This window comes from Spea bombifrons, chromosome 11 (genome assembly GCF_027358695.1).
Source record: "Spea bombifrons isolate aSpeBom1 chromosome 11, aSpeBom1.2.pri, whole genome shotgun sequence".
Classification (NCBI taxonomy): domain Eukaryota; kingdom Metazoa; phylum Chordata; class Amphibia; order Anura; family Pelobatidae; genus Spea; species Spea bombifrons.
The window spans coordinates 13245942-13273329 of NC_071097.1; the positions used below are offsets into that span (position 1 = coordinate 13245942).

At 38.5% G+C, this 27388-nt stretch overlaps 2 protein-coding genes across 4 annotated transcripts in view; both read left to right on the forward strand.

Annotated features, from left to right (window-relative positions):
- MARCHF8 (membrane associated ring-CH-type finger 8) overlaps positions 1-27388 on the forward strand; it is a 169378-nt gene that overhangs the window by 21959 nt on the left and 120031 nt on the right. The window lies entirely within an intron of this gene.
- On the forward strand, positions 1821-26975 carry LOC128469471 (WASH complex subunit 2A-like). Of its 3 annotated transcripts, XM_053451301.1 has the most exons (30): positions 1821-2090; positions 3042-3206; positions 3405-3470; positions 4733-4906; positions 5509-5602; positions 6054-6121; positions 6460-6504; positions 6687-6773; positions 7280-7367; positions 7706-7777; positions 8283-8401; positions 9143-9212; positions 9427-9492; positions 9613-9774; positions 10144-10271; positions 11095-11187; positions 11611-11715; positions 12256-12378; positions 13214-13365; positions 14265-14370; positions 15307-15435; positions 16458-16628; positions 17063-17212; positions 18803-18904; positions 20929-21051; positions 22261-22323; positions 23382-23579; positions 24404-24976; positions 25451-25631; positions 26120-26975. In XM_053451301.1, the coding sequence occupies exons 1-30, from the start codon at positions 1980-1982 to the stop codon at positions 26251-26253; spliced, it is 3918 nt and encodes a 1305-aa protein (XP_053307276.1). In that variant the 5' UTR covers positions 1821-1979; the 3' UTR covers positions 26254-26975. The 3 variants fall into 3 exon arrangements, with proteins under 3 accessions (XP_053307276.1, XP_053307278.1, XP_053307277.1); XM_053451303.1 differs by lacking the exon at positions 22261-22323; XM_053451302.1 differs by lacking the exon at positions 6460-6504.

Sequence of the window (27388 nt, forward strand, 5' to 3'; positions counted from 1 at the left end):
CCGCGGGCCGGACTTTGGACATGCCTGCCTTAGTATGTATACCGTTTACTTTCACAATGTTTTTTGTTTCATACACAGCTTGATTCCATCGGGTAGTCTGTCCGGATTATTTTCAGGCAATCGGTTTGTGTGGTCCATGGTCTTTTTCGAGTCTGGTTAATGTTGCTGTTTTGTGCTACCTGTTCAGCACACCAAAGACGAGGACGTTGCAGGTTCTGAGGAGTTATTTATGGACACTATCTGTTCCTGATTGGCTGTCTGGTTTATTCTGTTAACCATTTCCTTGCTGCTGGAGGTTTTGTAGTATAGAAGTTATGCAAGTATTTTCCTCCTGTCTTTAATAAAATTTAGATTAACTCTACACCAAGGCTAGAGTAATCCCCAAGTGTCAACAATGCCAGGATTTTGGATGGAAGAGATGGCGGAAGCGCCAGGAACTCGGTCTTGAGGATGTTGACATTCTGATAATGGGACACCATCCATGATGTAATTTCAGAAAGACAGTTGGCAAGGCGAGTTAGAAGAAAAAGTAAAAGGTCAGCAGAGGGAATGTTGTCAGTGATTAGGTGGTGCTTGAGAAAGGAAGAAATTATGAGCCCCAACAGAGAACGAAAGGGGAGAGGAACAAGTTCCAGAGAAAAATACATTAAATGTATAGTAGAGAGCTATGGATTTAAACCAGGAGTGCTCTTGGGGACACAGGGTGACTGGAAAACCCAGTATGGTCTGCCCTAGCCAGACTTCCATGGACTAGCTGGCTACGGGGGCCCTACATGGCCAGAAAAGCTCCATGCACCTGAGACCTAGCCACAAATCAATGTAACTGTGCGGTGGCTAAGGACCGCTGCGATGCCTGACAAACTTTGCAGCTGAGATGCTAAGGGAGCCTATTGCCCTACCACGTTGTTCTTTTGGGGTTACTCTGGCTCGGCTACTTTACGGACTATAACTGGGGACATGCCTATCGCTATTGCTCAGGGTTCCGACGACGGATCAAGTTGATGTAACGTAACAACCTTGGACTCTGGGCTCTCCATTGGTACCCCGAGATTACTGCCGCTCCCTAGGGATCACCCTGAAATAGTGACTCTCTTCTGGAGGGGGGGTAATGTTAGCCATAGAACTGTATGGAGGTGCCGGGCTATCTGGTAGTTAATGCAATTATACTCTTTATCTGATTATGTTTGTGTATAAATATTCATGTTGTATTCAATAACCCCAGTTCTGTTTGCACCCTACATTTGGTGGTCGTCACCAGTTGGTCCACTGTGAGACACCAAAGGTTGTGCTAAAAGTTAATAGTTTAGTAGGACCAATATTTTTAGGCAGGAAAAAGGCATTTATACCACAAGAATAGGAAAATGAGATGCCTGTAACCAGTCTATACACATTATGTACATTTTTTGTAATACTCACATACTGCTCACTTTGAAATGTAAACATCATTACGTAGATTTATTTACTTATAAATCTGTACAATAAATGTAGGCTCTGGGAAAAGTGACATTTAAATTCTACTGCACCCCTAGGTGGCAGTCTGGTGACATGTACTAGGACCCATTCAGCATAGGGTCCTGTTTCAATATACAGCACGAGCCGGTAGATCAGGGCCCAACTTTGAATATTGTGTCTCCATAAAACCAATTAGTGACACTTGGCAGGCATACATTTAATACATACAATTAAATTATAACTGAAAGTACAAGTTCGTAACGATGTGCCGCTCTGCCTAACGCGTTCATATTTTTCTCTGAAAGATTCCACTTGTAGCTTAGAACGAAGTCACATGCCGTAAGCGCAATGATCACGTGACACGCGTCACCTGACGCTGGCTCCAACATGGCGCCCGTAGAAGTGCTACTGTAGGCGACTAGTAATGTTAAAGACGTTTCCTCAGTACTTGACGTCACCGGCTTCTACGGCTTAGTTTTAGGGTGAAGCAGGTTAGGCGGCGGGCTGTTGTCTTTTAGAAAGCAGCCATGAACGGTCCGTTAAGCAGTGCGGCGGAAGAAGCTGTCTGGGAGCGGCCATGGTCCCTGGATGAAATTAGACGAAGCAACCAGAACTGGTCGCTGGGGGCCGATGCTGGGGTGAGAAGATGGGTTATACGAGATGTCTGCCTGTCTGTTTTACTTGTGTGTAAGGAAGCGAGGGCAGTCGTCTTATCCTAGAGCTTCAGTGCAGGGCTTGAATCTTTATTGCTAGGCTCTTGTGTCTAAACGCAGCCTTAGCATTTCCTCCTTTAATATGTGGCTCATTAAAAGTAGAGCTTTGTAGTTTAATGTCATCAATTAGTCAAAACCACATGAATGTATGCAAAATATATCACAGATATATAGATCTATAGATCTTGTGAGCCTGTCCCTGGCAGCAAAGTATGTCAGCTGTCACTTGTCGTTGACAGACCAGGATGTGTTCCTACCCTCGCAATTGTTGAGAATCTTAAATAATCCTATAAACGTTTCACACCAATGTAAATCTTCTATTAGGAAATAAGATTATTCACAGCGCTGCGATCAGAAGCAAGTTCCCTCGAGTGAACTGTTGAGTATTGACAAAGCATTTAGGACAAAATGTTTTCGGTAAACTGTTATTTTAAAAACATATTTTTTTTTCTCGAATATGGAAGTGTTTTGAGGAGCGGGTGGCCATAAACAATGTTGGGTAGAAACATAGACTTTTATGGCAAGTCTGCCTGTGTTTTCCTGTTGTAAAGACCTGAACATTTGTTGGTTCTTGGTCTTGTTCTGTATTCACGATAACTATATATGATACGTCTTTTTTTTTTTTTTACGCAGAATGTTCCCTATTGGAATTGTGGCTACTTTTTTTTTTTACTTATGCTATAAATAATGTTGAATAAGAATCAGTTCGAAAATTGCTTACAAAAAATGGTTCTGGTGCAAAGTGGTGTCACTAATGGACTGTTATTGATGACGAGACAAGACCTCTGGCTGCATTGTATTATTTTGAGTTTCTTATCTTAAATCTGTCACTTGCTTATATGACCAACAGCATTTATCAATCCTTGTTTTTGTTAGCTCTTGAATTTCCTGAAAGAATTCTCCCAGCAGACGATATCTAGGACGCATGAGATCGAGAAACAGCTGGATGGACTGATTCATGAAGCAAAGGCCACAGATTGCAGGCTACACAATGTCTTTAATGATTTTCTCATGTTATCTAATACACAGTTCATTGAAAACGTAAGTCTATCGAATGAAGGACTGTATATTGTGATATAAGATACATGGCAATCCTTAAAAAAACTGAAAAGGTTTTTCCTTTTCTGAAAAACAAACCACATCAACAGAGCTTTCCATGCTTAGACACTATGCCGGCATGCTTAAAACAGTGTTCTCTTTAATGAATGTCTGGTTTTCATGTTTTTTTTTTTTTCTTAGAGAGTTTATGATGAAGAGATTGAAGAACATGTTACAAAACCAGAACCTGGCGATAAACCAGAACAGGTAGGAGATGTCATTATACAGGTTAGCCTTCCATATATATGATCCACAAATAAATGTAGCTGCGCAAAATCAAACGTCTTAAACATTGTGCAGTGTTTTATGCCCCTTAAAATATTGTGCATGCACCTTGCAGGTTAAGGTTATGATATTATTCATCTTACTGATTTTATGGGACCATGAACCCGAATAAATACAGGGATCTTGGGGCATATCACTCCAAACTCGCATTACTGGTCAGGTGTCAACCTTTTTTTTTTTTTATTTTTATTATGTTCGAAATGCTACGAGTGGTTCTAAAACATACTCTTTATTTAGTAACCTTATTCATTTATCTAGTCTGTAATTTGCCCTTCGATCTTCCTTTTTTATAAATCGTATTTGTTCGACGACCCCCCCCAAAGACTTTACTAATAATTTAGAAAAAATATAATAATTATATAATGCAGTTTACAGAAAATGTGCCGTAATATCTGGCAACCCTACAAACCAAGAGGGCAGCCAAAGTAAATGTAAACAGGGAAACAAATCTACTCTGGATTTCTATGACTGAGCACCGAAAGGTCAGGTCACGCCGGTGTTCCATCATAGAAGCCCCGGCGGATGTGTAGGGTAGCAGCGGAGGTTGTCTGCACACATAGTGCAGATGTTCACCAGCTGCCAGAGAGGAGGATCCAGGTTCCCTGCAACGCTGTGGGGTATCCTCCTCTCTGGCAGCTGGTGAACGTGTAGATAACGTCCATTGCTGCTGGCCGGTACTTCTGCCGGGGCTTCTATGGTTGAGTACAGGAAGGTCATGCGATGCCAGTGCTCCATCATAGAAGCCCCGGCATAAGTACTGGCCAGCAGCGGAGGGTGACGTCCACTGGCTGCCAGAGAGGGGGATCCAGGTCTCCTGCAGCGCTGCGGGGAATCTGGATCTTAGTCTTATAAGTCGAGCAAATACGGTATATAAAGAATATGCCTATATGATATGAACGTGGACTGTAGTTCCTGGTTTGTTTGCTTGGGTACCCATTTTTATTGTAACCCTGCATACACAAATAATACATCTCTACCTATTTACACATCCGCAGCCGAGCTTCCCCAGTTCTAGTGTCTCCTCCTTTCACAAAACAACTTGTCCTTCACTTTGTAGATCAAATTAGATTTGTTTGTGATTACTTCTGACAACAAAAGGACTCATCAAATGAATGATATGCTCCTTAGAAGCAAATAGCATATATTAATTTAATCTTTTTTTTTTTTTTTTTTTTTTTTTTTAGGAAAAATCAAGAGAGCAGAAAGAAGCCGAACTTATTCCAAAAATACAAGAAGCTGTCAATTACGGGTTGCAAGTTCTTGAAAGTGCATTTGAGCAACTTGATATCAAAGCTGGAAACTCTGATTCTGAGGAGGAGGATGTAAATGGAAGGGTTGATCTAATTCTAGAGCCAAAGGTAAGAAAGCAAAAATATTATGCCTACCACCGAGGGTAACTGATATATTTTATGTATTGGTGATTTCAGCAGCACCCCAAAATGATTTTTTTTTTAGCTTTTTAGGGTGTCGGTCCCTTCTTGTATGAATTGATGGATTGGGACAATGTTTTTTAGTTGCTTCTTATGTCATGTTAGGGTTTTACATAGCGACATTTTTTTTTTAAAAGCAAATTGGTGAACGGTCAAAAGCGTTAAGCATTCTTTTACTCTACACAATCCATCTGTCCGCCTGGTTAAGATATTATGCATCTTACTGATTTTATGGGACCATGAACCCGAATAAAAACGAGGATTTTTAACTGACTTCTGCTTAGGTCTTGTGTTCTTGAGGTGACGGTCTTCTTGGGAGAGGTATAGCTTCAACACCAGATCACATTTGATTGTTGATCTTTAGGGCAAGTAATGTGGTCTTGTTGACATTGTTTAGCTACTGTAAGTGTGCTGTGGTTGGAAATGTTATAGTCCATAAAATACACAGGCCACTGTTACCCAAATTATATGCATGTGTTTTATTTTATTAAGTGAATGTATGCGAGTAAAACTCTTAATTTTTATTCCAGGATCTTTATATTGACAGACCTCTACCTTATTTGATTGGCTCACAACTTTTTATGCAGCAAGAGGATGTGGGTCTGGGAGATGTTTCCAGTGAAGGTATGCCATTATACGATACAAAGGAAGATGTGTGCAGTTTGGAGAAAATATTGTTATGCAAAATACGTGACAGCAGAACTGCTAGACGTTGGCCAGCTGACCTGAGGATCACCATTGTTTTGATATTGATCTCTGTGATACACATGTTTTGATATTTGATCCAATATTTATTGCAGGCGATTAGCTAAATCTTTAGCTTTTTATACGTCCTTTAGTTATTGGTAAGCAGAGCATTTATGTCTTTTCTGATTTTAGCCACGGCAATAACAATGTGGGCAAAGCCCAACACGAAACATAGTTGGCTATAACTTATTGGTGGGAACACCCTGTATACTTATGAACCGCTTCAATGGAAGTTGCCATGAATGTATCTTACCAACTGCCTTATACAAAAAAAATTGTCTAACTTTAAGAAAGGAAAATATGCCATGTACATTTATTTTTGCAATAGAAGGATCTGTGGATAATGACCGTGGAAGCATTATTGACAGTGATGAAGAAGAAGAAAAAGACTATGTGGTAAGACTTAATAATTTGGTTATCCAGTGAGAGTCAAAAAGCCAGTGTCGGCTTCTCACAACAGATTTCTATTCACTTTCATTGTGAGCTTTCATTGTTGGTGGTGTAATAGCTTAATTATTGTAGCCAGTGGTGTATTCTTGACTAAGAGAACTATAGGGCATAGAGGGACGTGCCTACAGAGATATATGGTTGAGGGTTGGCGACTGGAACACTTCCCTGGGAAAGGCCTACAGTAGCTTCCAGCCAGCCCGCTAGCATTTGCTGCTTATTTGTCTTGATCTAATGCAAACCTGTTTTCTAGTGACAACTTAAATTTGTATTGTATTTATTTTTAGGACTCAGGAGATGATCTAGAAATCAATTCTGAAGATAAGAAAATGGTAACTAACATAATTTCTGAAGATTTAATGGTTTGAAACAAAACTTAGTCTTGAACTTTCCAGTTAAGTGTTAAGTGTTAAGCTTTTTTTATTATTTTTTTTTTATTAAAGCATTGTGTTAAGTTTCATAGATTCATTTTTAAGAATATGCTTTGTATTGACTTTTGTTTTTTGCATGCTAGAGTTTAGAATTGAGTGATGAAGATGAAGATAATGGGTCGGACCTGTTTGGCGATTCAGACAAGGAAGAGGAGGAGACTGAAAGATCTGTAAGATTTGTTTATGTCTTGGACTAAGCACACTGGAGATCAGAGTATACTTTAAGACGGCAATGATGTTTTTTTTGGGGGGGGGTATTGCATAGCTTCAAGGCTCTTCTCTTTTTAACAAATCTAGCAGGCATTGGCAGGGTTGTGGTTGCAAAGGGCCTAAACCCCAGCTATAGGGAAGAATTCTTTGTGAGTAAAAAAAAAAACAAAAAAAAAAACATGGAGGTTAGAAAGCTTCTCCCCTGGTTATTAAAGGTAGAGGTCCTCTTAGCGAAATCCTGCTTAATGTTGGTTTAGGAGGATGAGGAAGTAAACCAGAGATCTCAGGGTCAACTGCTTCATTGTGGCCAAATGTTAATCCTCCACACTCCATGCTCTAATTCGAATTTGAAAAAAGCATCACGATCATCTTATCTTACACATGTGAGCCCTCAGTAATAGGAGTACATAAGAGGACAAAGTGAACGAAGAAAGGATCAAATCAAGCTTGACTTTTTTGATTGCAGATAAAGACCAGGACAAAATCTTTTGCTGATGAGCTAGCAGAAAGGATACAAGGAGACATTCCAAAAAAGTTGACGCCTGACCAGTCATGTGAGTTTGGAGATTACAGTGATATGCCTCATTACGGGACAGCGTCTAGAACTAATACAGCCTTGCTATAGCACTGCTAAACGCTGTTAAAGTGTTCTATGGTAATGCTTACGTTCTGTTAAGTGCATTTGATGTCCTAATAGAACCTAAGATTTTTTTTTCATTTAATTACACTAAAAATGTTGTACCCTATAACATATAAGCACCATTCGTTACGTGGGGTTACATATTTCATGGGTGCATTCACCTGGTTTTGAATTTTCTCTTTCTCCTGTCACACAGTTACATATATATCTAAAAAAAACAAAAAATGCCATTGATTATGGTTTTTATTTCAGACATAGAATCATCTGAGGTGAAATCCAAGAAAGAAAAGGAAAAAAAAGAGCCTAAGAAGGCACCTTCAGATGGTAAGAATTTTGGAAAATACTTACGTATTGTTATATATATATATATATATATATATATATATATATATATATATATATATATCCCTTTTATTTACTGTTATATACTGGTATATATGTTTCCTTCCCTTATCCAGTTTATTGCTTGAGCATTGCATCATTTTCTCCGTTCCAGTATAATGCCTTAAAACTAGGACTGTTACTGCAATGTGCAAAGCACAGTATAGATTCCTTGAGATCCCAGATACAGGCTGTAATATCACACTGTATGTTGTACACTAGTAGATTATATATTATTACACTTTTAAATATATATATATATATATATATATATATATATATATATATATATATATATATGTGTGTGTTTCATTTATTTAATGTATAGTATGAAAACTGTATGTGTCCTTATATAAAACCTAAAATAGTTTTAAAGGCAATTAACAAATTGACAAGTGTATCAGTGATCTTGTTTGTTTGTTTGTTTATCCACATGTTATACTTCAAGATGAAGATGATGATGATATCTTTAAACCACCTAAACTAACTGATGACGATTTCTCACCATTTGGAAGTAAAGGGCATCTTTTTAGTGGAGGAAAAGGCCTTTTCGATGATGATGAAGAGGTTGGTTTACTGCTAAGCAACGGTTGAGTTGATAACTTATCATTTAGAATATTGAGCTATGCAAATATTATATGGTATTGACAGGGCCCTGACTTCTGTTGGGCAAGAGGGGAAAGGTGAGCTATCCAGTCAACTTTTAACCTTCCTGCGGCTGCTATAATCTCTAATTACGGCTGTGAGTGTTACTAAGCTACGAATGTCAAGTTTAGTTTGTGGCATACGGACATTACCCCTGGCCTTGTTATTAACGTATAGATCAGGAATTGGGGAAAGTAGGTCTTTCAGCTTTTGATGGGCTGCGGATGCTGAAACTAGCATGAAATAAACAATCAAATGATAGCCCTGCATCAGCTACAATTGTCTTATGCCGAATGTCTCCGCATTCATTTCTATTTGATATTTTTTTATATGTGCACTTTTATAAAATAAGAATAAAGTGATAGATACATTTTTATGATAATATCGAATTGAATCTCTCTGTACTATTGTGGCTTGGCTCAACCAGACAGGCTAGAGTATGACTGGCATTCCAAATAAAAACTGCTGTTTTTAGTTTTAGTTTCTGTCAGGAGAAAAAGCCATCTTCGTAGTTATGTTTATTATGCCTACGAATGCTAAATGATTATAAAATATAGTGCTGACTTTTCCATATGACTGCTTCACAAACAACTGGAAGACAACACCTTGCTGTTTGCAGTTAACCGAGAAGTCATTCTCATGTGTTTTTCTGTTTGGGCCCAGGGTGATCTTTTTGTTGATACTCCAAAAATAGAAGCTAAGCAAGCTGAAATTCCTTCTGTAGACCGCTCAGGTAAGAATGCATTTAAAGTTATGTTCATATGCATCATATTTTAACGCCTTAAAGTTACATTTATCTTGTAGGTCCCCAAACGTGTACATGGAATGTGTCAGATATCCACTTAATGCTCAATATTACCATATATATTTCTGAATTATGGCCCAAAGGATAATGTCCAATTTGAACCTGAGTTTTAGATATTGTGCATATATTTTTTTTATTTTAGCAACCGAGACATTGCCAGCTAATGTCAAAAAGAAGCCACCAGTCGGAGGGGTTTCTCTTTTCCCAGGTGAGAAATACATTAAAAGATCCCGGATGCGATAGCAACTGACATCAAAGAGATAACTGTTCAAAGATCTGCCTACTCCATGTTTAATTTTGTGACATAAAAGTGCTGTTATTTTTACAGGTGGTGAGGATGTAATTGGCTCTTCGGTTTTAGCAGAAAGGGAAAAGAAACTTCCCACACATCCTGTAGATACGGCCCCAAAGTTGTCAACCAACGTTAGTCTGTTTGATGACGAAGATGGCCTCTTTGGGTCTGGTGCTGCTCAACCAACGGCTAAATCAGGTCGGTGCTCTAACTTGGATATCCGAACCCTCGGCCTCTGGGATCTGTTCTATTGGCAGTATTGTTTAGGAATGTTTTAGGCAGGTGTGGTATTATTAACCACAGATTATGCATTTCGAGTGTCTTCACTGTGCTGCTTAAAATAGAACTAATCATTGAAAATAAGTAGTGAGGGGGGTTTATGTCTTAGTATTTTTTTGGAATATTCCGCTAAACATTTGTTGGGCATTCCTCATATGGCTAAATGTAAGATTGAGCATTCTTTTATAAAGCTGTAAGGTTTGGGCATATATTTTGCTGGCAGATGTTTAGTATACTTGGCCTAAGTGCCTGCCTTTCATGAATAAAATATTTTCTTCTAAATTGTAGTGAAAGCAAAACCAGCAGCTGACCTGTTTTCTGATGAGAACAACCTGTTTCCAGACGAACCTTCAGTCCCTCCAGTTATCAGCAAGACAAAAGAAACTGGAACCACAACACAAAACACACACAACAAGGTACAGGACAGTATTTGGTAGCAGGGCCGTGGGCAATGCCCAATCTATGCTTTAATGTGTTAGGTGCCAGAAGAGTGAGCAACAACATACAATGGAAGAGTTAAAAGGAGTGGTATGGGAATAATGGTAATGCATATGTGTATGTGTAACAGGATAAGCCTACTGCAGGGGTCTGTTCAAATTAGTCTTTTATGTGCCATTCAATAATCAAAACATATTATTAATAATCGCTAATAGCATATAAAAATAAGTTCCATGTATTCTATGACATAATCCTGCATCAAATGCTTACTTGAAATATACTTCAGTCTGGTGTTGTCTCTAAGAGCTATTTCAAGACATAATCAGTTTTTGGGAAAAGTCTTCCTGGTGGAACCATCACTATTAATGTATCTGTTCATTCCTATGGCTTCTCTTGAAAAATGTGGCCGCAGGGTTTCTTGACGTTTGGTCTTTGTATGCATCCATAAATACATAGTTTACCCTATTAGGTTGCCTTGAGTTTGAGGGGGATGTTGCTGTCACAGCTTTTAACGGAACTAAATTTATTAGTGTGTGATTTTTGTTTGCCGGTGTAATTGTTTTGAAAAGTTCACCGCATGTAAACTGACATCGTTGGCAACTTGAGTCAGAGTCCGTGTTCTTATAAAATCAACTTTCTCCCCAGAAGATCTCGCCAAACTTTTATAGGTTACTTAAACCAATCTGCAATCAGTTAATATGTTTATAGACACACATAATTATGCTTGGTGGAATTCTACATTTTTATAATATATATATATATTATGTATTTTAACAAATATATATTGATTTTCTTTTTAAGAGCGTTCCAGTATCTGTGGAGAAATCCAAGCCACCTGAACTTCTTACAAAAAAGCAGACTAGAGGTCTGTTTTCTGATGAGGATGACTCTGAGGTAGGCATGTATGCATTAAATGTTATTTATTTGTTAATCTTGTTGGAAGAAAACTAAAGTTGTGGCCATATTTAAATAGTAATATGTATTTCTATTTCATAAATGTATTTTTGCTTTATAATCTCTGTGCGACTTGGTCACTCCAGATGACTTGAATAAGTCTGCATGGCCAGTAGTTGGAGATAGGACAGCATTTCACACCATAGCTTTAGAAGCATTGACTCGGGTGTTAATATGGTGGTTAATGGGTTTTCTTAATGCACGCTTAATTTTTAAAGGGTGTCATCCTTAACTGATGTTCATATGTCATGTATCAATCTTTCTTATAAATGCTCTTGGGTAATTCAAAATATTTGGAAGTTTTAGGTCTCAACATTTAGAGGCATTTGTGTCTGTTTGAAAGAATTCTGTTTTTGTTTGCAGACAGACTTATTTTCCCCCAGCCAAAGTGCCGGAAAGTCTAAACCAATTTTGCCTGCAACAAAGAACAGCAAATCTATATCTCTGTTTGATGATGAAGATGAAGAGGTATTGATTGAAGCAGGAGCGAGCTCACACATGCATACTTTATTTTTTGAAACGTTAGCAAAAACAAATATTTGCAATATAATTTAATGGAAGGAAGGTAAAATTTGGACCTAACAGGCGTCTTTGGAAGTCAGCGCTTTGGCTTAACACCCTACTTTGAGTAGCTGGCAAAGATGTAGAATTTAACCAGTTGGTAAACAAGCAAGGAGTTAACGTAGCCAATGTAGCATTTTTTTAAATATGCTCTGTCCTCTTCTTTATCATGCAGCGCCATCTATATTGTAGTAGTTTATTTTTCATAGGGTACCACATAATTTACCTATTTATCCCCTCTTATACTAATTTTAAACAGCTGTGGTCCACAGCTTTTGGCACGGTTTGTTTTAATGCCAAAATGTTCATTAACTTAAAGCCAGATCAGCGAATGTACTTATTTTGTTTCAGCTGATTCTCCATTAAATAAGAAAAGCATAGTTGTTTTGCCTTGCAGATCCTATTTACAAAGATGTCATAGTGAGTCTGTCTATTTGGTTGGTTTAGGATTTCTTTGGTTCTGTACCGGAAAAGCAGTCTTTGCCTGCTTCTGTCAAGTCAACTCGGCAGTTGAAGCTACTGGAAGAGACTAAGGCTCAGAGTTCTGGGTTGTTTAGCAGCGATGACGAGGTATAATTTCATTAATCCAAACTTCTTCTTTTGTCTCCCAACCTCACATACTTCCAGAGGAGAGGTGTGTGTGGTTGGAATGCTCCATGCACCTTATATCTGGGATTTCCGTGTGTGTGTGTACATGTAAAATAGATTACAAAAACACATAACATTAACCTTTTGCGGTCCTGTGTCGGAATATATCCGACAAAATATTTTAGCGCTTGTGGTGCGATGCCGAATTTGCTAGTTGACCGCTAGATGTCGCTATTATAGAAAAAAATATTTTACAGTTTGTGGCTCGAAATTGGATTTCCTAGTGACCGCTTATACGGGATAATTAGCTAGGCTATTAGAACAGAGTGATTCTGAATGTGATTTTTAGTTTTATACAATTAAAAAATAGAGAATAACAATATATGGTTTTAGATTATTTATTAATTGCTTTGTAGTTATAAGAAGGTATAACTGCTTTCCAAAAATTAAATTAGACCTGCTTGGCACACTTGGTGAAAATGTATTGGACCGCAAAGGGTTAATGTCAAGTGCCTCTATTTCAACTGCGGTTGCAGCACCCACAAAGTTAATCAATGCTTTCTGTAATTATCTTTTATTTATATAGCGCCAACAATTTACATAGCGCTTATATGCGATAACACAGTGGGTAAGAAATAGATTCAATTTGTTGAAATAATTATAAGCTATTTGGTGGTATGTATGTCCGAGTATAGGATGGTGTAACTCTAAAAAGTTTTAAAAGTTGTCGTTTTTGTTTTTCGTTCTTGATAATTGTTTCATACAGATATATTCTGTCTCAGACTGTTCTTCTTTTAAGACTTACTTGCCCTTCTAGGATCCTGGCGGCATCTTAAATCAGAGAAAGACTACTGAACAAAATCAGGTCAAAAGAGATTCAGTCCCTGCATCAAAAGAAAAGGTGACAGAAGTTAAAAAGACCATCTTGTTTGATGAAGAGGATGATCTATTTGCAATCACAAAAGAGAGGTAATTGTCTGCATTCATAACAAAGCACTGGTGCAGATTAGTTAAAAGCCTCTTTAAGCACACTGATAACCCTGCAGTAACAACCTACTATGGCTCCCAAAGTCCATGTTCACCATAACCTAATGATGGATCAAGCAAGACATTTAAAACTATGTTTTAGGCTATGCCTTCTTTGTAACCCTGTCACAGAAAACCAGTCTGTAGGTCAGCCTGTAAAAGGCGGGGGGGGGGGCAGGAAAGAGTTATCGTCACCCCTAACCACTTACTCGTACCACAGGGCACATTAATTGCAGCTACCGCAACTCCATTTGTTACAGCCACCATGTTGCATCAAAGGACTTTCAAATGGCAAGACCCATGGGGATAAAATGTGATCCTTGAGCATAAACTATAGTGCTCTATATAATAATGTAGGTTAGTATTCTCAAAAACCTCATTTTAGCTAATTTTGTTCCAATAAACTTACTTAATCTGCAGACCTGTGGGATGCCGTTGTTGTTATTCATGTGTGGATACCTATATCAGATCTTTGGACATACCACCATTCTACAACGATGGGCATTAATATGTAATTACCCCTCCCTCGCAGCTATAATAGCCTCACTCTTCTAGGAAGGCTTTCTTCAATATTTTGAAGGTGTGACTGTGGGAATTTGACCTCACAAATGCTCTTTTGGCAGAATGAACACAAACACTGGTAATCTTTGGAGCTATCTTTCTTGGATGACTGGTTTTACGGTCCAAAGAACTTTAGGTTGAGGTGTATCGTTTGTAAGATGTTCAAATATCTAAGTGGACACACAAGTCATACATCTTCACCGCAAACCCATTGTATGTTCTGTTAGTGCTATTTCAGTTGAAGGATTGGTTCCCACTTTTTCCATCTTCTCATTCTGCAGTCAGAAGAACCAACGCGTTTCTCTATTATTTGAGGATGAAGATGATAATGAGGGAACTTTGTTTTCTTCAAAGGTGGCCCCAGTCAACCCAGCAGGTCCAGATGTGGTATGATAAGTGTTTGTATCTGCTAATGGTTATGATGTTGGCTCTGCATGCTGATAATTTTATGTTGGGTAACAAACCAGACTTTTATAGACATGGACCCTAATCCCAATTAGCGAATCCTGGTACTGATTGTGGCAATACAAAATGACAGATAATTTTTACTGCTAATGATAAATAGATGATAACTACAAAGAAGACTCATACTTTTTTAATACTTCCCTTTGTATGAATTTTTGCTTAACAGTCATGTAACATAAAGAACATCCATCTTTGTTGGTAGTTAGAGTTGAAAAACTTAACTTAGCGCCATAGATAAAAATGCTCATCTGGTTAAAAAAAATTGCTGATTGGGGTCAGTTTTGTAAATGACTGTTAATCATTCCAAATTATATTCAGTCATGTGCTTTTAAAATTTTATTTAATATACAACTGTGACAAGTCTGTCTTTTTTTTGAGTAGTTACAGTATCTCACAAAAGTGAGTACACCCCTCACATTTTAGTAATGTGACAACACTGAAGAAATTACTCTCTGCTACAATGTAACGTAGTGAGTGTATAGTCTGTATAACAGTGTAAATTTACTGTCAAAATAACTCAACACACGGCCATTAATGTCTAAACCTTGGCAACAAAAGTGAGTACACCCCTAGGTGGAAATGTCCAAATTGGGCCCAGTTAGCCATTTTCCCTCCCCGTGTCATGTGACTCAGTAGTGTTACAAATGTGAGGGGTGTACTCACTTTTGTGAGATACTGTATACAGCTCTGGTCTTGTAGCAAGTCCATCTTGTTTTCCCATCAGTGCGTCTGAGAAAACCAGTTCACCTAGAATATCAGGTGCAAAGTTTTTGCCCTATTTTGTCAGGAGGCAATCATACTGTTCTTTGTAATTTGAACACGGTTTTACACACAGCCTTTTTTCTTTACTCTTCTAAGCAACCATCAAAAATGTCTGTGCCGACAAAAGCCTGTGGAGAAAAGGAATCTTTATTTAAAGATTCTACTAAGAAAGATGAACCAAAAGTATCATCTGTGAAGAAGGAGCCGATGCCCATTAATGACAAGGTACGTTTTTCTGCCAAATCATCACATTGCTGGGGATGGTGTACAATATATATATATATATATTATGTCATTGCAGCATTCTTGTGGCAAAAAAAGAGACTACAAGTCCTAGCCTTCTCCTGACACTCGGCAACGGATGATTTATTTATTTTTTATACAGAGAACTCTCAGTTCCTTTTACACTTTTTATACAGTATCCACTACACAAGTTTCTAGGCAGCATTGTGTAACTAAAGGCAAAAATGACTCTTAATTAGAATAACTGAAAATAAGTTTTAGCTATTCTGGAGTTGGTGACCTGCACAACATCAACTATACGTTAACCAAAGAGATCCTAAACAGAGATCCAGGGGACTTTTGTTAAGGGAAAAAAGTGTGAAGTACGCAGACATCTGTAGAATTCTCTAAATGAGCGTTGGTATAATATAGATTGTGAAATTCTGCTCAAACTTGAAGAATCAATTCTAGAGTAAAATCAGTCATTTAGGCACGTGGTGGCCATACCTAATATTGAGTGTTTGATTTACATCATTAACTAATTTACTTTTATTAGTAAAAATGAGAAATAGAAATACTACATAATGTGTCAAACGGATACGTTTTCAGAAATTCTAAAATAAAAGCATTGTGGTAGTGAGATATTTGGACCCTAGTGCGTGCCTGTGTGTAAATTCACTTAAACAGTCGGTTTTAAGTGTTCAGTAAACACATTCTTATGGACATAATTATCAGGCGTACAAATACCGCAGCAGAGAACAGAACTGAATTACCTAATGGAGTCGCGCATGGAGACTGAATAGTACTGGATAAACATTTTTGTTAGGTGGAAAATATTGGTAGAATTTGGGTGCACGTTGGCACAAATGGGATACAATAACAAGGTAGATTTGGGAGTAAATTAATTTGCATTTAACCCCTTCTAGTTTCTTATGTTACTCTTAAAGGGCGCATACTATTCCTAGTGTATGTCGATACATTGAGCTTTTCCGATATAGTCGTTCACTATGTGTTTTTTAACCCAGGCAAAGCAAGCAACTGGTCCAGAAGATGTGGACCACGGTGATCTGTTTGCCACAAGTCCACCAGCAGATAAAACCAATAGGAGCAAAAATATCCTCAGTCTGTTTGAGGAGGAAGAAGAAGATAATGTTGAAGATCGGCTAAATATCAGTAAAACACAACATTCCGGGAAGGTACATTTTTATAACAAAAAAAAAGATAAAGGATTGTTTAGAATGAGCAAAAAGGTCTCAGCAAGGGAAACCATTAGTTTTTAGCATGTACCTCTTGTGAACAAGAGATGAAACATATTACAAACATTAATCTTACTCGGGATGAATTGTTACCTATGCAGGCCTGCTGCCACTTCTGAGTTACTAAGACTAAGAGATGATGTATTATTTATGGACCTTAAAGCTGTGCATGTCTATTCACTTGTCTACATATTGTCTATTTGTGGAAAATCCAGGCGCAATCTTCTGCTTAAAAATCTGTATTTTAAAATACACATATATTGAATGTCTTAATATGTTTAAACTGTAGCCATAGGCTGCGTTAAATGTCCTTTTTGGGTAAATTGTTTTTGATTTCCTAAATCCCCTTCCTAATGGCTGCCCAAATCTTTCAGACTTCTGAGAAGAGCTCGCATGGTGGGAGTACTGGTGTTTTCCAAGATGAAGAACTACTCTTCAGCCAGGAACTACAGAAAGACAACGATCCTGATGTGGATCTGTTTGCGAATACTAAAAAGCCGCCAACGGGTTCTTCTAAACTTAAGGTATTTGTTTTGCAAAGTTAGAAAATCAAATAACATATTTTTCTAAGTGTGAGTTTGGTCTCCTATTGTTTCAATAACTCCTGAAGGTCATGTGATATTTGACATTCCCTAATCAAACCCCCACACACTGAGCTGATTTGTTTATGGTATGAGGTCTTTTCCCAGTACACCTCAATAAGTCAATGGTTCCCACTGGGTAGCCGCACGTGAATATGCATGTATGCAGATATCAAATACATTGTATTACATGACAACTTTGCAAATATACCAATATTAAAAATATCTAAGCGAATCATTTTTGACAATCCCACTGTTGTACATTTCTCACATTCTATAGCAGAGATAAGGTTGTCCAGAGTGCGGCAAATTTGGCCTCGATAAATTGAACCTAGGATGTGGCCATGGGCTTGGATTTAGAGTTGACTGCCAAAGGGATAATATAATGTCCCTGACACCCTCTCTAAAGAAGAATACTTATTGAAAGAGCCTGTAATAAAAAAAGACACTTGGCTGTCGAAGCTGCCGTCTTTATCTGTAGTCAGACACTGAAGCAGCCAAACCGTAGCAGGAAAGCTGTCCCGTTGAAAGCAGTGGGAGTGCTTGCTCTTGCAGCGCACACACATGGGGGTTTTAAACAGATGTGCATGTTTTCTGAAATTGCGCTGGAGCTACCATAGTACCAAAGTACCATATTGTCCCGATTTTAGGCCATACTTTTTCCCCAGATTTAATTTTTAAATTAGGGGTTCAGTGTTTTATAAATTTTCAATGCCCCCCCACCTGCAGGCCTTCTGTGCCTCATCTCTGCGACTCTGCTTCTTCTTTTGTATTTTCTTCTCTTCTTCTTCTGTCTTCCGATTGCCCCATGTGTTAGTCTTTACTTCCGGAGCGGTTCCGTAAAACGGTGGAGAGGCTGACCTCGTGACCCTGCTCGATTTGCAGAAGTACCCTAAGATGTTGCAGAGAAAGAGAGGTGCCGCAGCGTGCCTTTTTCTCTGCAAATCTATCTGCAATATTGGGGCTTCCAGAGTACAAAAGAGCAGAGCCACGACTGCGGCCTCTACCCTTTTCTCCGGTCCGAGTGTGCCCGGAAGCTCTGACCTTCTGCGGAGGACAGCGGATGAGATGGGGAGACATTGAGGGAGTGAGAGTGTAAGGGAGCACAAGTAAGTGAGAGTGAGAAAATACGGTTTTAGCTTTCTAGTAATTTTTAAAAATATTTACGTTAACATCAAACTTCAGGAGTGCGGCCTATATTCAGGACAATCCAATATCACTTCCCGAGAGATGTGTTTGTGTGAGAGATGTGAGAGTACATCTCCTGCACTGCTAATCGCTGGGGGCATAGAGGAAGGATCAAATGCCTATGAGGGTTCCTTACTTTAAGGGACGACACAGCTATCATATGCATTAAAGTACATGTCCCTTTCCAATGTTTGTTGCATTACTTTCCCATATATTTCAGGTCAGGTGGCATCCCTAACCAGAACTCATCACGTTAATGCTGCCCTATGTTAGCTCTGCCCATTAGCTCCTGAAATGTATTCATTTGAACGCAAACATTTCATATATTTTCCATTTATATTTTAGTCTGAAAAACCCAGCAATGCAAAATCCTCACCTGCGGTTGAACTGTTTGGGGAAGAGGAAGATGATCTTTTTGGTGCTCCTATGCCGAAAAAGCTGCCACCGGTACGTGTGTTTTGTGCACGTGTATATGTGTGTTTCTACACTTTTCTTTGCAAATTTCTACAGAAAGTACCGTATTTATCGGCGTATAACACGCACTTTTTTAACTAAAATATTAAGCTGAAACCCTACCTGCGTGTTATACGCCGATAAATCCTAGAGCCAGTGGCGGAACTACCGGGGTCGTAACTGCGACCGGGCCCTGGAGTTCTGCCAGTCAGGGGGGGCCCAAGGGGTGCCGAGCAGTTGCTGAAGACGACCGCTCGGCAACTCTCGGGCCCCCCTGACTGACAGAAATCCAGGACTCCTCTGCTGGCCGCCGCCTGCCTCAGCCGCCTGCCTCAGCCGCCGCCGCCTGCCTCAGCCGCCGCCGCCTGCCTCAGCCGCCTACCGCCTGCCGCCTGCCTCAGCCGCCGCCGCCTGCCTCAGCAGCAGCCGCCGCCTGCCTCAGCCTCAGCCTGCCTCAGCGCTTCAACTCCTGTGTTGGAAGCGTGAGGCGTTTGTCTCGGGTGCCGGCGCTCAGCAGTGAAGCGCCGGCACCCGAGACAAACGCCTCACGCTTCCAACACAGGAGTTGAAGGTAAGTGACCGGGATGGGGTTAAGGAGAGAGAGGGGAGATCCTGAGAAGGGGGGTTAGGGTGTGTGTGTCTGAGTGTGAGTGTGTCTTACTGTGTGTGTCTTACTGTGTGTGTGTGGTTTCCCAGATAGCAGTGATTCTGATGAAGTTTTTTTTGTTCAGTTTTTTTGTTCAAAAATGGGGGTGCGTGTTATACGCCAGTGCGTGTTATACGCCGATAAATACGGTACTTGTCTTTTCATTGTACCTTGTAGGCTTTTTTTATTGCTTGTGTTTACCTAGAAGGAATTTCTTTTAGTTGTACTTAACAAAACTGTATAATGTTGTTTTTATGGATGGTTAATTTTTACAAACCTTTGATATACAACATGTATTAATGTGATGTTCACACGTTTAAAAAAGCACTATTGTAATGAAAAGTACTTTCTTTAAGCGCAAATAATAATAATAAACATGTCCCAGGATCGCGCTTGTGAGTGATATGAAAAATATTTATTTTTTCCCCCATAACAAAAACATTTTTGACAGATCTACCCGTACTGATATTACCAAACTTAAAAGGGCCCATGAAAAAAAAAAATATATTTCAGCTTGAGAATAAAACATAGTAAACTATTTGGTGGGTCACTTGAGGACTCTCACTGAGAACTTCTAGCCGATATAGTGTTGGCCATTTTTTTCCATACTTATGTTGCCAACCGGGTGCTGTCCTGCGTTATGTGCCATTCATAACAGACAAACGGATTCTGTTCTTTGAGTTTACATTCTAGATGATCTCTAGTCCATTTAGTTCTTTAGGACACAGCTATATAATATTAATCAGATTGTTTTCCTCTTTTCACTTAACTATTAATGGAAATTACCTCCTTGACTCCGGTTGCTGTATTTGAATGCTTGCAGCTCACTGCAGTATGACATTTTACCTCGCCATAAGGTATATGCAATAATAGCATAGTCGGATAAAAACAATATTCGGAAAAGACAGAATACATTCAGAGAATGTAGATTGTGTGTGCGTGACAGATGGTAATCAGGGCATTAGGTTATGTTTTATGTCAAGGCCCGTAGTTTACCATCAGAAGTATACCTGGACAGTTCTGCGCAGATGAAGAAACATAGTCACTGATACTGGAATTTACTATTGTTAGATTTTATTCGTAATTCTCTTTCAATAAAGGGTCAATACATAATGGAAAAAAAACATGAATAAACATAACATACATTACTTACAAGACATACACAAAGTGGTCAAACTAATATAATCTCCATAGGATCTAATGGATTGTTCCTATATATAGCACCACTCTTACTTTCCCTCTATATAACCTAATCTAGTTTTAAAATGCAAAAAAATATCCACTTCAATACTTTTTTTTGCTTGAAAGCCTATTTTTCATAATGATTCCTTAGGTTACCTCACAGCAAAGGTTGTTTTTTTTTTTTCTTCAGAAAGTTCAAGAAAAGAAGACTGTAGTCAAGAGAGACCCTTCTGATGTTCCTAAAAATGATCCTGATGTGTCTGAACCCAGAGTGGACAATGTTTTTAAGACCAGCGATGCAGAGCTTTGTACGGTAATAAAAATGTAACATTTCAGTTACCTAGTCTAATCTTTTGCACTGTTCAGTTTTGTAAGCCAGCCTGCGTCATTTGGATTCCAATTTATTTATGCTGGTGGGCTGTTACTAAATGCAGATCTTTCTTTTCCCGATACAAAACATCCAGGAAAGAGCAGTAAGGAACAGCACAGCAAACTATAAAGTATTAACCCCACTGTTAACTTTTATTTTTTGTTTAGTGCTCTTAATAAAATGTTATGTTATACAAACATTAAACTAATTACCGCATTTCCCCAAGTATAAGACGCTCCCATGTATAAGACGCACCTTAATTTTGGGGGCCGAAATTTTTAAAAAAAATATATTACATAAAGTTATTGTACTGGCTGCCTGGGCATGATATGAGTGTGATTGATGTTGGCTGCTAGCAATTGTTAGCAATCACACTCCTATCATGCTCAGGCAGCCATTACATGCACATCACTTTCAGCCTCCCTGTGCTCCCTACACACGGGTCCATATATCTCACACACTCATTCATCTACTCCCCCACCTTACCTGAACTGCAGATCTTCTGGTGCCGCTCGCAGACTTCCGGGGGGGGGGGCGCTGTTTCCCTCTGCATTGCTCGAACAGGAACCGAGCGGAGTCATGTGATGCAATGTACATTCACATGACTCCACTGGGTTCCTGTGTCGCCGCGACGGATCAAGAGATGCAGCTGAGCAATACAGGTAAGCTGGTCCCCTTTCCAGTAAAAAAAAAATCTACTACCACTGTATAAGACGCACCCAATTTTTAGACCCCAAATTTTTCTAAAAAAGGTGCGTCTTATACATGGGGAAATACGGTAAAAACAAGGTATATACAATACATATCTAACAAACTGGTGCTCGGTAGTTTTAGCTTACTATTGGGTTAAATAAAATGTTATAAGGTGATATATTTTACTTTTCATAGTATGATAACTGAGGCATTCCTCTTGTAAAGCTTGACTTCCTTAAGTAGGGGAATTGGTGTTGGCTGAAAGTCCCTGAATTAAGTTTTTTTTATATTAATCAGGAGACAGAGCAAAGATCAGGTGTATGAAATAACATGATGTATGACAGTCTATGCATATGTCCACTTTATATTAAGTGCTACCCCAGAGACAGCTGAGACTATGTCCGTGTACACATTGTATGACATTCAGGTGTTGATTTAAATTCACTTTCATCTGTGTAGAAACCTGCGGGTCCAGCTCCAATTAAAACAAAAAGCCCTTCGTCTCGGATTGGAAAACTACAAGTAACTATAACATTCAAGATACTCACTGAAACTTTTTTTCTTTCCTTTTCTCGAATGACTATCATACTTATTTCTGGACCCTCAGTGGAAAATGGCCTTTGATGCTTTTGATGCTACTTTCTCCCTTTTCTCCCCCTTGGTGCTCAAAATTGGGCTGCTATGGCTTTCTTTTTTACTGTTTTGGCTCTGCATGTAGCATCTCTCCAAAACCGTTCTTTTGACTTCCCTTTGCTGCTGAAGGACCTGCATCTCTAAAAATCTATAATAAAAATCTGCAAATCTATAATGTTTCTTCCCTTCAAGATCTATTTAAGTGAAGAACTGATGTCTGCTTCTTAAATGAAGAGCATATTTATAAGTATGCCTTGGAATTTTATGGATTTTAAAGTTTACCTTTTAAACATACACACCGGTTTCTTCCTTTGCATGGCTGATCAGCAGAGTCTCATTAAGTGCATCATAAGAGAGGTCCAAAATATTTAGACATTTAATACATTAAGCCTTGTATTTACGTAGCGAAGCTGTCACATTTTGGAGGGAAAAAAATACATATTGTCCCAGTCTGACATTTGCCAAAGGTGTAGCCAGGGCATTTAATGCAAATGTTATTTCAGTTCTATTTGTTCTCTTTAATACTGACTTGCAGTCCTACTATGAGCTCAGTTGGGAAGTTGTAGCATGCTCCCTGGACTCTGGATATCTGATTTTAAAACTTACTTCAAAATTTAAAACGTGCATCGTGTGTTGACCCCTATGTCTAACAAATGCAATGCTCAATACCTGAGTGCAAAGAGAAATAATTAATATTAGGGCCAACCTTATGCGAAAAGTGTTCCGACGTGGTTTAGTTTCTTTATATGTTTTACCCAGTTAGAGTAGGTTGTGAAAGAACAAGTTGTGACCAAAAAAAACCATAGGCAATCTTGAAAATTCCAAGGGCTTCTTCTTAAGAAACTCGTGTGCTATAAACAAAGCAAGAGCTATTTTTAATGATAATTGGCTCTTTAATGAGCATTTTTCATTGAAATAGTAATACCATTAACGTGCTTTCTTTGCAGGCTAACTTGCTCATTAATCCTGCCAGTATGTTGCCGGGTGCAGTTCCCAAGCTGCCGGGTGCAAAATGTGTGATCCCGGGACATGACATCTTGGCACCCCATGTGACTGATTCCAGAAGCTCTGCCGATCAGGATGCAGGAGAAAGAGTGAGCTTTGAAAACCCAGCACGTGTTGACACACTTCACAATGCAAATAAGGTAATGCAGCGACTGTATTCAAAAAATACCCCCCCCAAAAAAAAAAAACTAGACAGGAGTGGTCAAAGAGACTCCTCCCTGCAATCGCCAGTTTACCAGCGATTGTGTCCCAGCTGCCAGAGGCAGCTTCAAGGACAGAGAGAGGGACACATGAGTGTGGAGACCAGCTGTCCGATTGCTCCTTTAAGAGCGATCGTGCAGTGTTAACCCATTGAGTACCACGATGGTGTTATACATTGCGGGGGTCAATAGCTGTGGGGACTTGCATAGAGATCACGGTATGATCAGTGCAGGGGGATTGCAGGGAGGAGAGTGAGAAACCATGTTTGTAACTCTTCTCCCATGCTGAAAAACAAAACAAAGAAAAAAAATTGTGATTTAAAAAAAAAACACTAAAATAATGAATTTAAAAAAAACAAACAGTGAGCTATGTGATGTCATTGTGACATCATTGACATTAATAACATGTTCAAGAGGTCCCTAAGAGGACCTCTAACCATTTAAAAAATAAGAAAAAATAAAAAACTTTTTTTAATAACTGAATAAAGGTGTTTCCTTCAGACAATGCATAGACTGCTACAGCACAAAACTCTTTTGCTCTTATGTAATGTTATTCAAGAACAATTTGTATTTGTTTATAAGTAATTCGCGTTAGGGCTCTAGTGTGCAAAATAGTTATGGAAGTGTTGCATTTCACAGAACCTTTACAATAGCACCTTCAAACTTTTGTAAGAAAATGACCTACTTTAACAGTTTAACCCTTTCTCTCTGTTTGCCAACATTTAAATATTATACTCGCTTTGATGTCTCTGCTTACTAAATAGACCCGCGCAAAGGTCGGTGGGAAAAGAAGGCCGCCTACAAGGATGGGCAGAAGGCTTGCGTCACAAGATTCTGGGGAAGCAGAAGACCTTGCATGGGCATCATCTGCTTCCAGAACATCCGATAAACCAGAAGCCGGATCTCTGCAGTCGAGTGTGGGATTAATTGAAGATGAACCTATTTCTACAATGAAACTATCACTTTCAGAAAATGACATACAATCCAGTAACAATGCAAAGCTTGTCATTAAACCTCTGACACCTGATATAAACAGCTTGCTTAGTTCAGATATATTTACAAAAAGCCAACCATCTAACCCTCCTGCCTCTGTAAACAGTAAAGAAATTACTCACAAACCTGTTGCAGAGGATGAAAAGAAATCTCGGGCTTTGGTGTTGAATGAGGATGAAAGTGATGATGATCTTTTCCAAGTTGCCAAACAGAAGACTAAAAAACTGCTAAAACCCACCTCTCTGGATTATGAGCCTGACGAGGACCTTTTCCGAAGTCAGAAAGTTGAGGTGAAACATATGGCACCTAAAGAAGATAAACTCGTAACCAGTGATATCTTTGAGGTATGAAACAATAGTCCCTATTGTCGCCATTTTTTAGTAGTTTTTATCATGTCACTTATTTTCTGTCACTGGACAGTGATAACTAGTAATTATGTGTTTCAATAACTTCAGTGGCTACACTTTCTGTAGCAATGTTTTTGTTTTGTTTTTTGTTTTGTTTTTAAACCTTTTTTTTTTTTTTTTTTAAGTAGACTGTTAAAGGGACACTTCAGCCATCATATACATTTTCTTTGTTTCACTTGAAATGAACGGTTACATAATATATATATATATAATTATAATTATTTATATATATATACACACACGCTTGTTTTTACAGACAAAATCTAGGCTCACAAAATAAAATACTTCCACTGTACACCTAAAACAAAAAGATAATAAAAGTACATTATCCTGGAATACAGGGCAGTCTACACAGCCATTTTGGACACTAAACATCGGCATGCATGATATATTCTTTCTTCTTTATTTAAGGATGACATCTTTGCAACTGAGTCCACCAAGCCGGTGAAAAAGACAAAGGAGAAGAAGCCTCCAACAGAGCCAAATCTTTTTGATGATAATGTAGACTTATTTGCTGATCTCTCACAGAAGTCTAAGGACAAGAAAGCTAAGAAAAAAGTGGAACCCAAGTCCATATTTGATGATGACATGGGTATGTACATCCTTCAGTAATGGTTATATTCCTTTCAGGCCATACAAAGATATTGCACTGTTGACATGTATACTGTATTAAACCCTGGCAATAAGTCTACTTCATCCTTGGTAATATACTAGCCAGAAAGAGACCCGCATTAACTGTATGCCGTAGGCAAATTACCACTTTAAACCTTGGATAATGTGGACATTGTTTCTGTAAGGCTTAGGAGGTATCTGTAAACCCAGCTCTTCGTTAGGCTAATGAGCTAATTATACCTAGAGCTTTTCCATGCAGATGGGGTCATTTTTTTGAGTGTGACTATATATCAATGTTCCATGTAAGCAAAAAAATTTTTGCACAAAGTAGGAAACGTAACCCTGTACCTGTCAATGCATGCTACTTGCCATGATGATCTGTTATTTCACATCGTGTATTATGAACATTGTCCTTTCTTTCCTCTTGTGAGCCTCATATGACGGACTTTATTTTTCTGTTCTCCTCAGATGACATATTTTCATCTGCCAGCGTGAAAAAAGCAAAACCCAAAGTCAAGCCAACCCAGCCAACAGAAGAGGCGAAATCAGATAGCAAAACCTCTAACATTTTTGATGATCCTTTAAATGTATTTGGCAACTAGACGGAATATGGAGCTTCATCGAGATGGACGCCGTTATTCCAGTGCTATTCAAGCAAGCCAATTAGTAATCACTTTTTTCTTCAAGAATATTCTGTGATCTACTGGAAAGCGAGCTACAAGCTCATTGTATTTCTATATGCACTTAATAGCGAACTGTGCCAAATGCCAGGAACTAAATGTCTGACAGCAGAGGATCCCTTTTATGAGGACAATGGCCGCTTTCAGCCTAACTGTTGTGCACTTGTTTATTTCTTTGGTAGGGCAGACATAGGTGATTAATAAAACTGCTAATTCAGTTTTAATAGTAAAGCTTCTGGATTTTCAATGACAATAATATACTACACTAGCAGTTTGTAAGACGGTTTGAATGATCAGCTTTCCTTTACGTTATGATGGGCCAGCCTCTGTTAGCTTCTCCTGCAAAAAAGGCTGGATTTGCCCTGCGCTACAAAAATGATGGTATGGGGAAAATACACCTAATGTATTTCACAGGTTTAAATATAGGTTTTGCCCTTCATAATGCATAGTGAAGATGATGAGTTAAAATGCTTTTACTCGTTGTTTTGTACACGTTTTTGTGTATCATGAAATAGAAGGTTAAAAATGTCAAATACATTTTTGAAAATGTGTATGAGAGTCAGAAGTGAGACCTTTACAAATACATAATGTATCGATAATAAACATGTATACTGTTTCTAACTCTTAAGTTACAGAAACTAAAACTTATTGAAAATGAACTGTGGAATTTTGTGTGGTCTTTTAGTTTGGCGCGTGAGGTACAAACAAACGAAACTGCAGTCAAGTGGTAACAATTTTTATAACACACACTGTACCAATGAAGTACCATCTATTTTTTGGTATTTTTTCCCCAATTTATACTTGCGTATAATTTTGTAAAGGTGAATACATGTGTTGGGTGTGTGAATATATATATAATGTAAATATAATATTGTATGGGTACACTAAATGAGAAAGTGTGGGGGGGGAGACTGTCTAATAAAGCAAAAACTTAAACAAAAAATGCTCAGCTAGTATAGTATAAAATAGACCTGGTTCTCTAAGGGTTAATATGCTTGTAGACATCTGACTCTACACTCTGGATCTAGTCCTCATGTGGATATTAATACTAAATCTC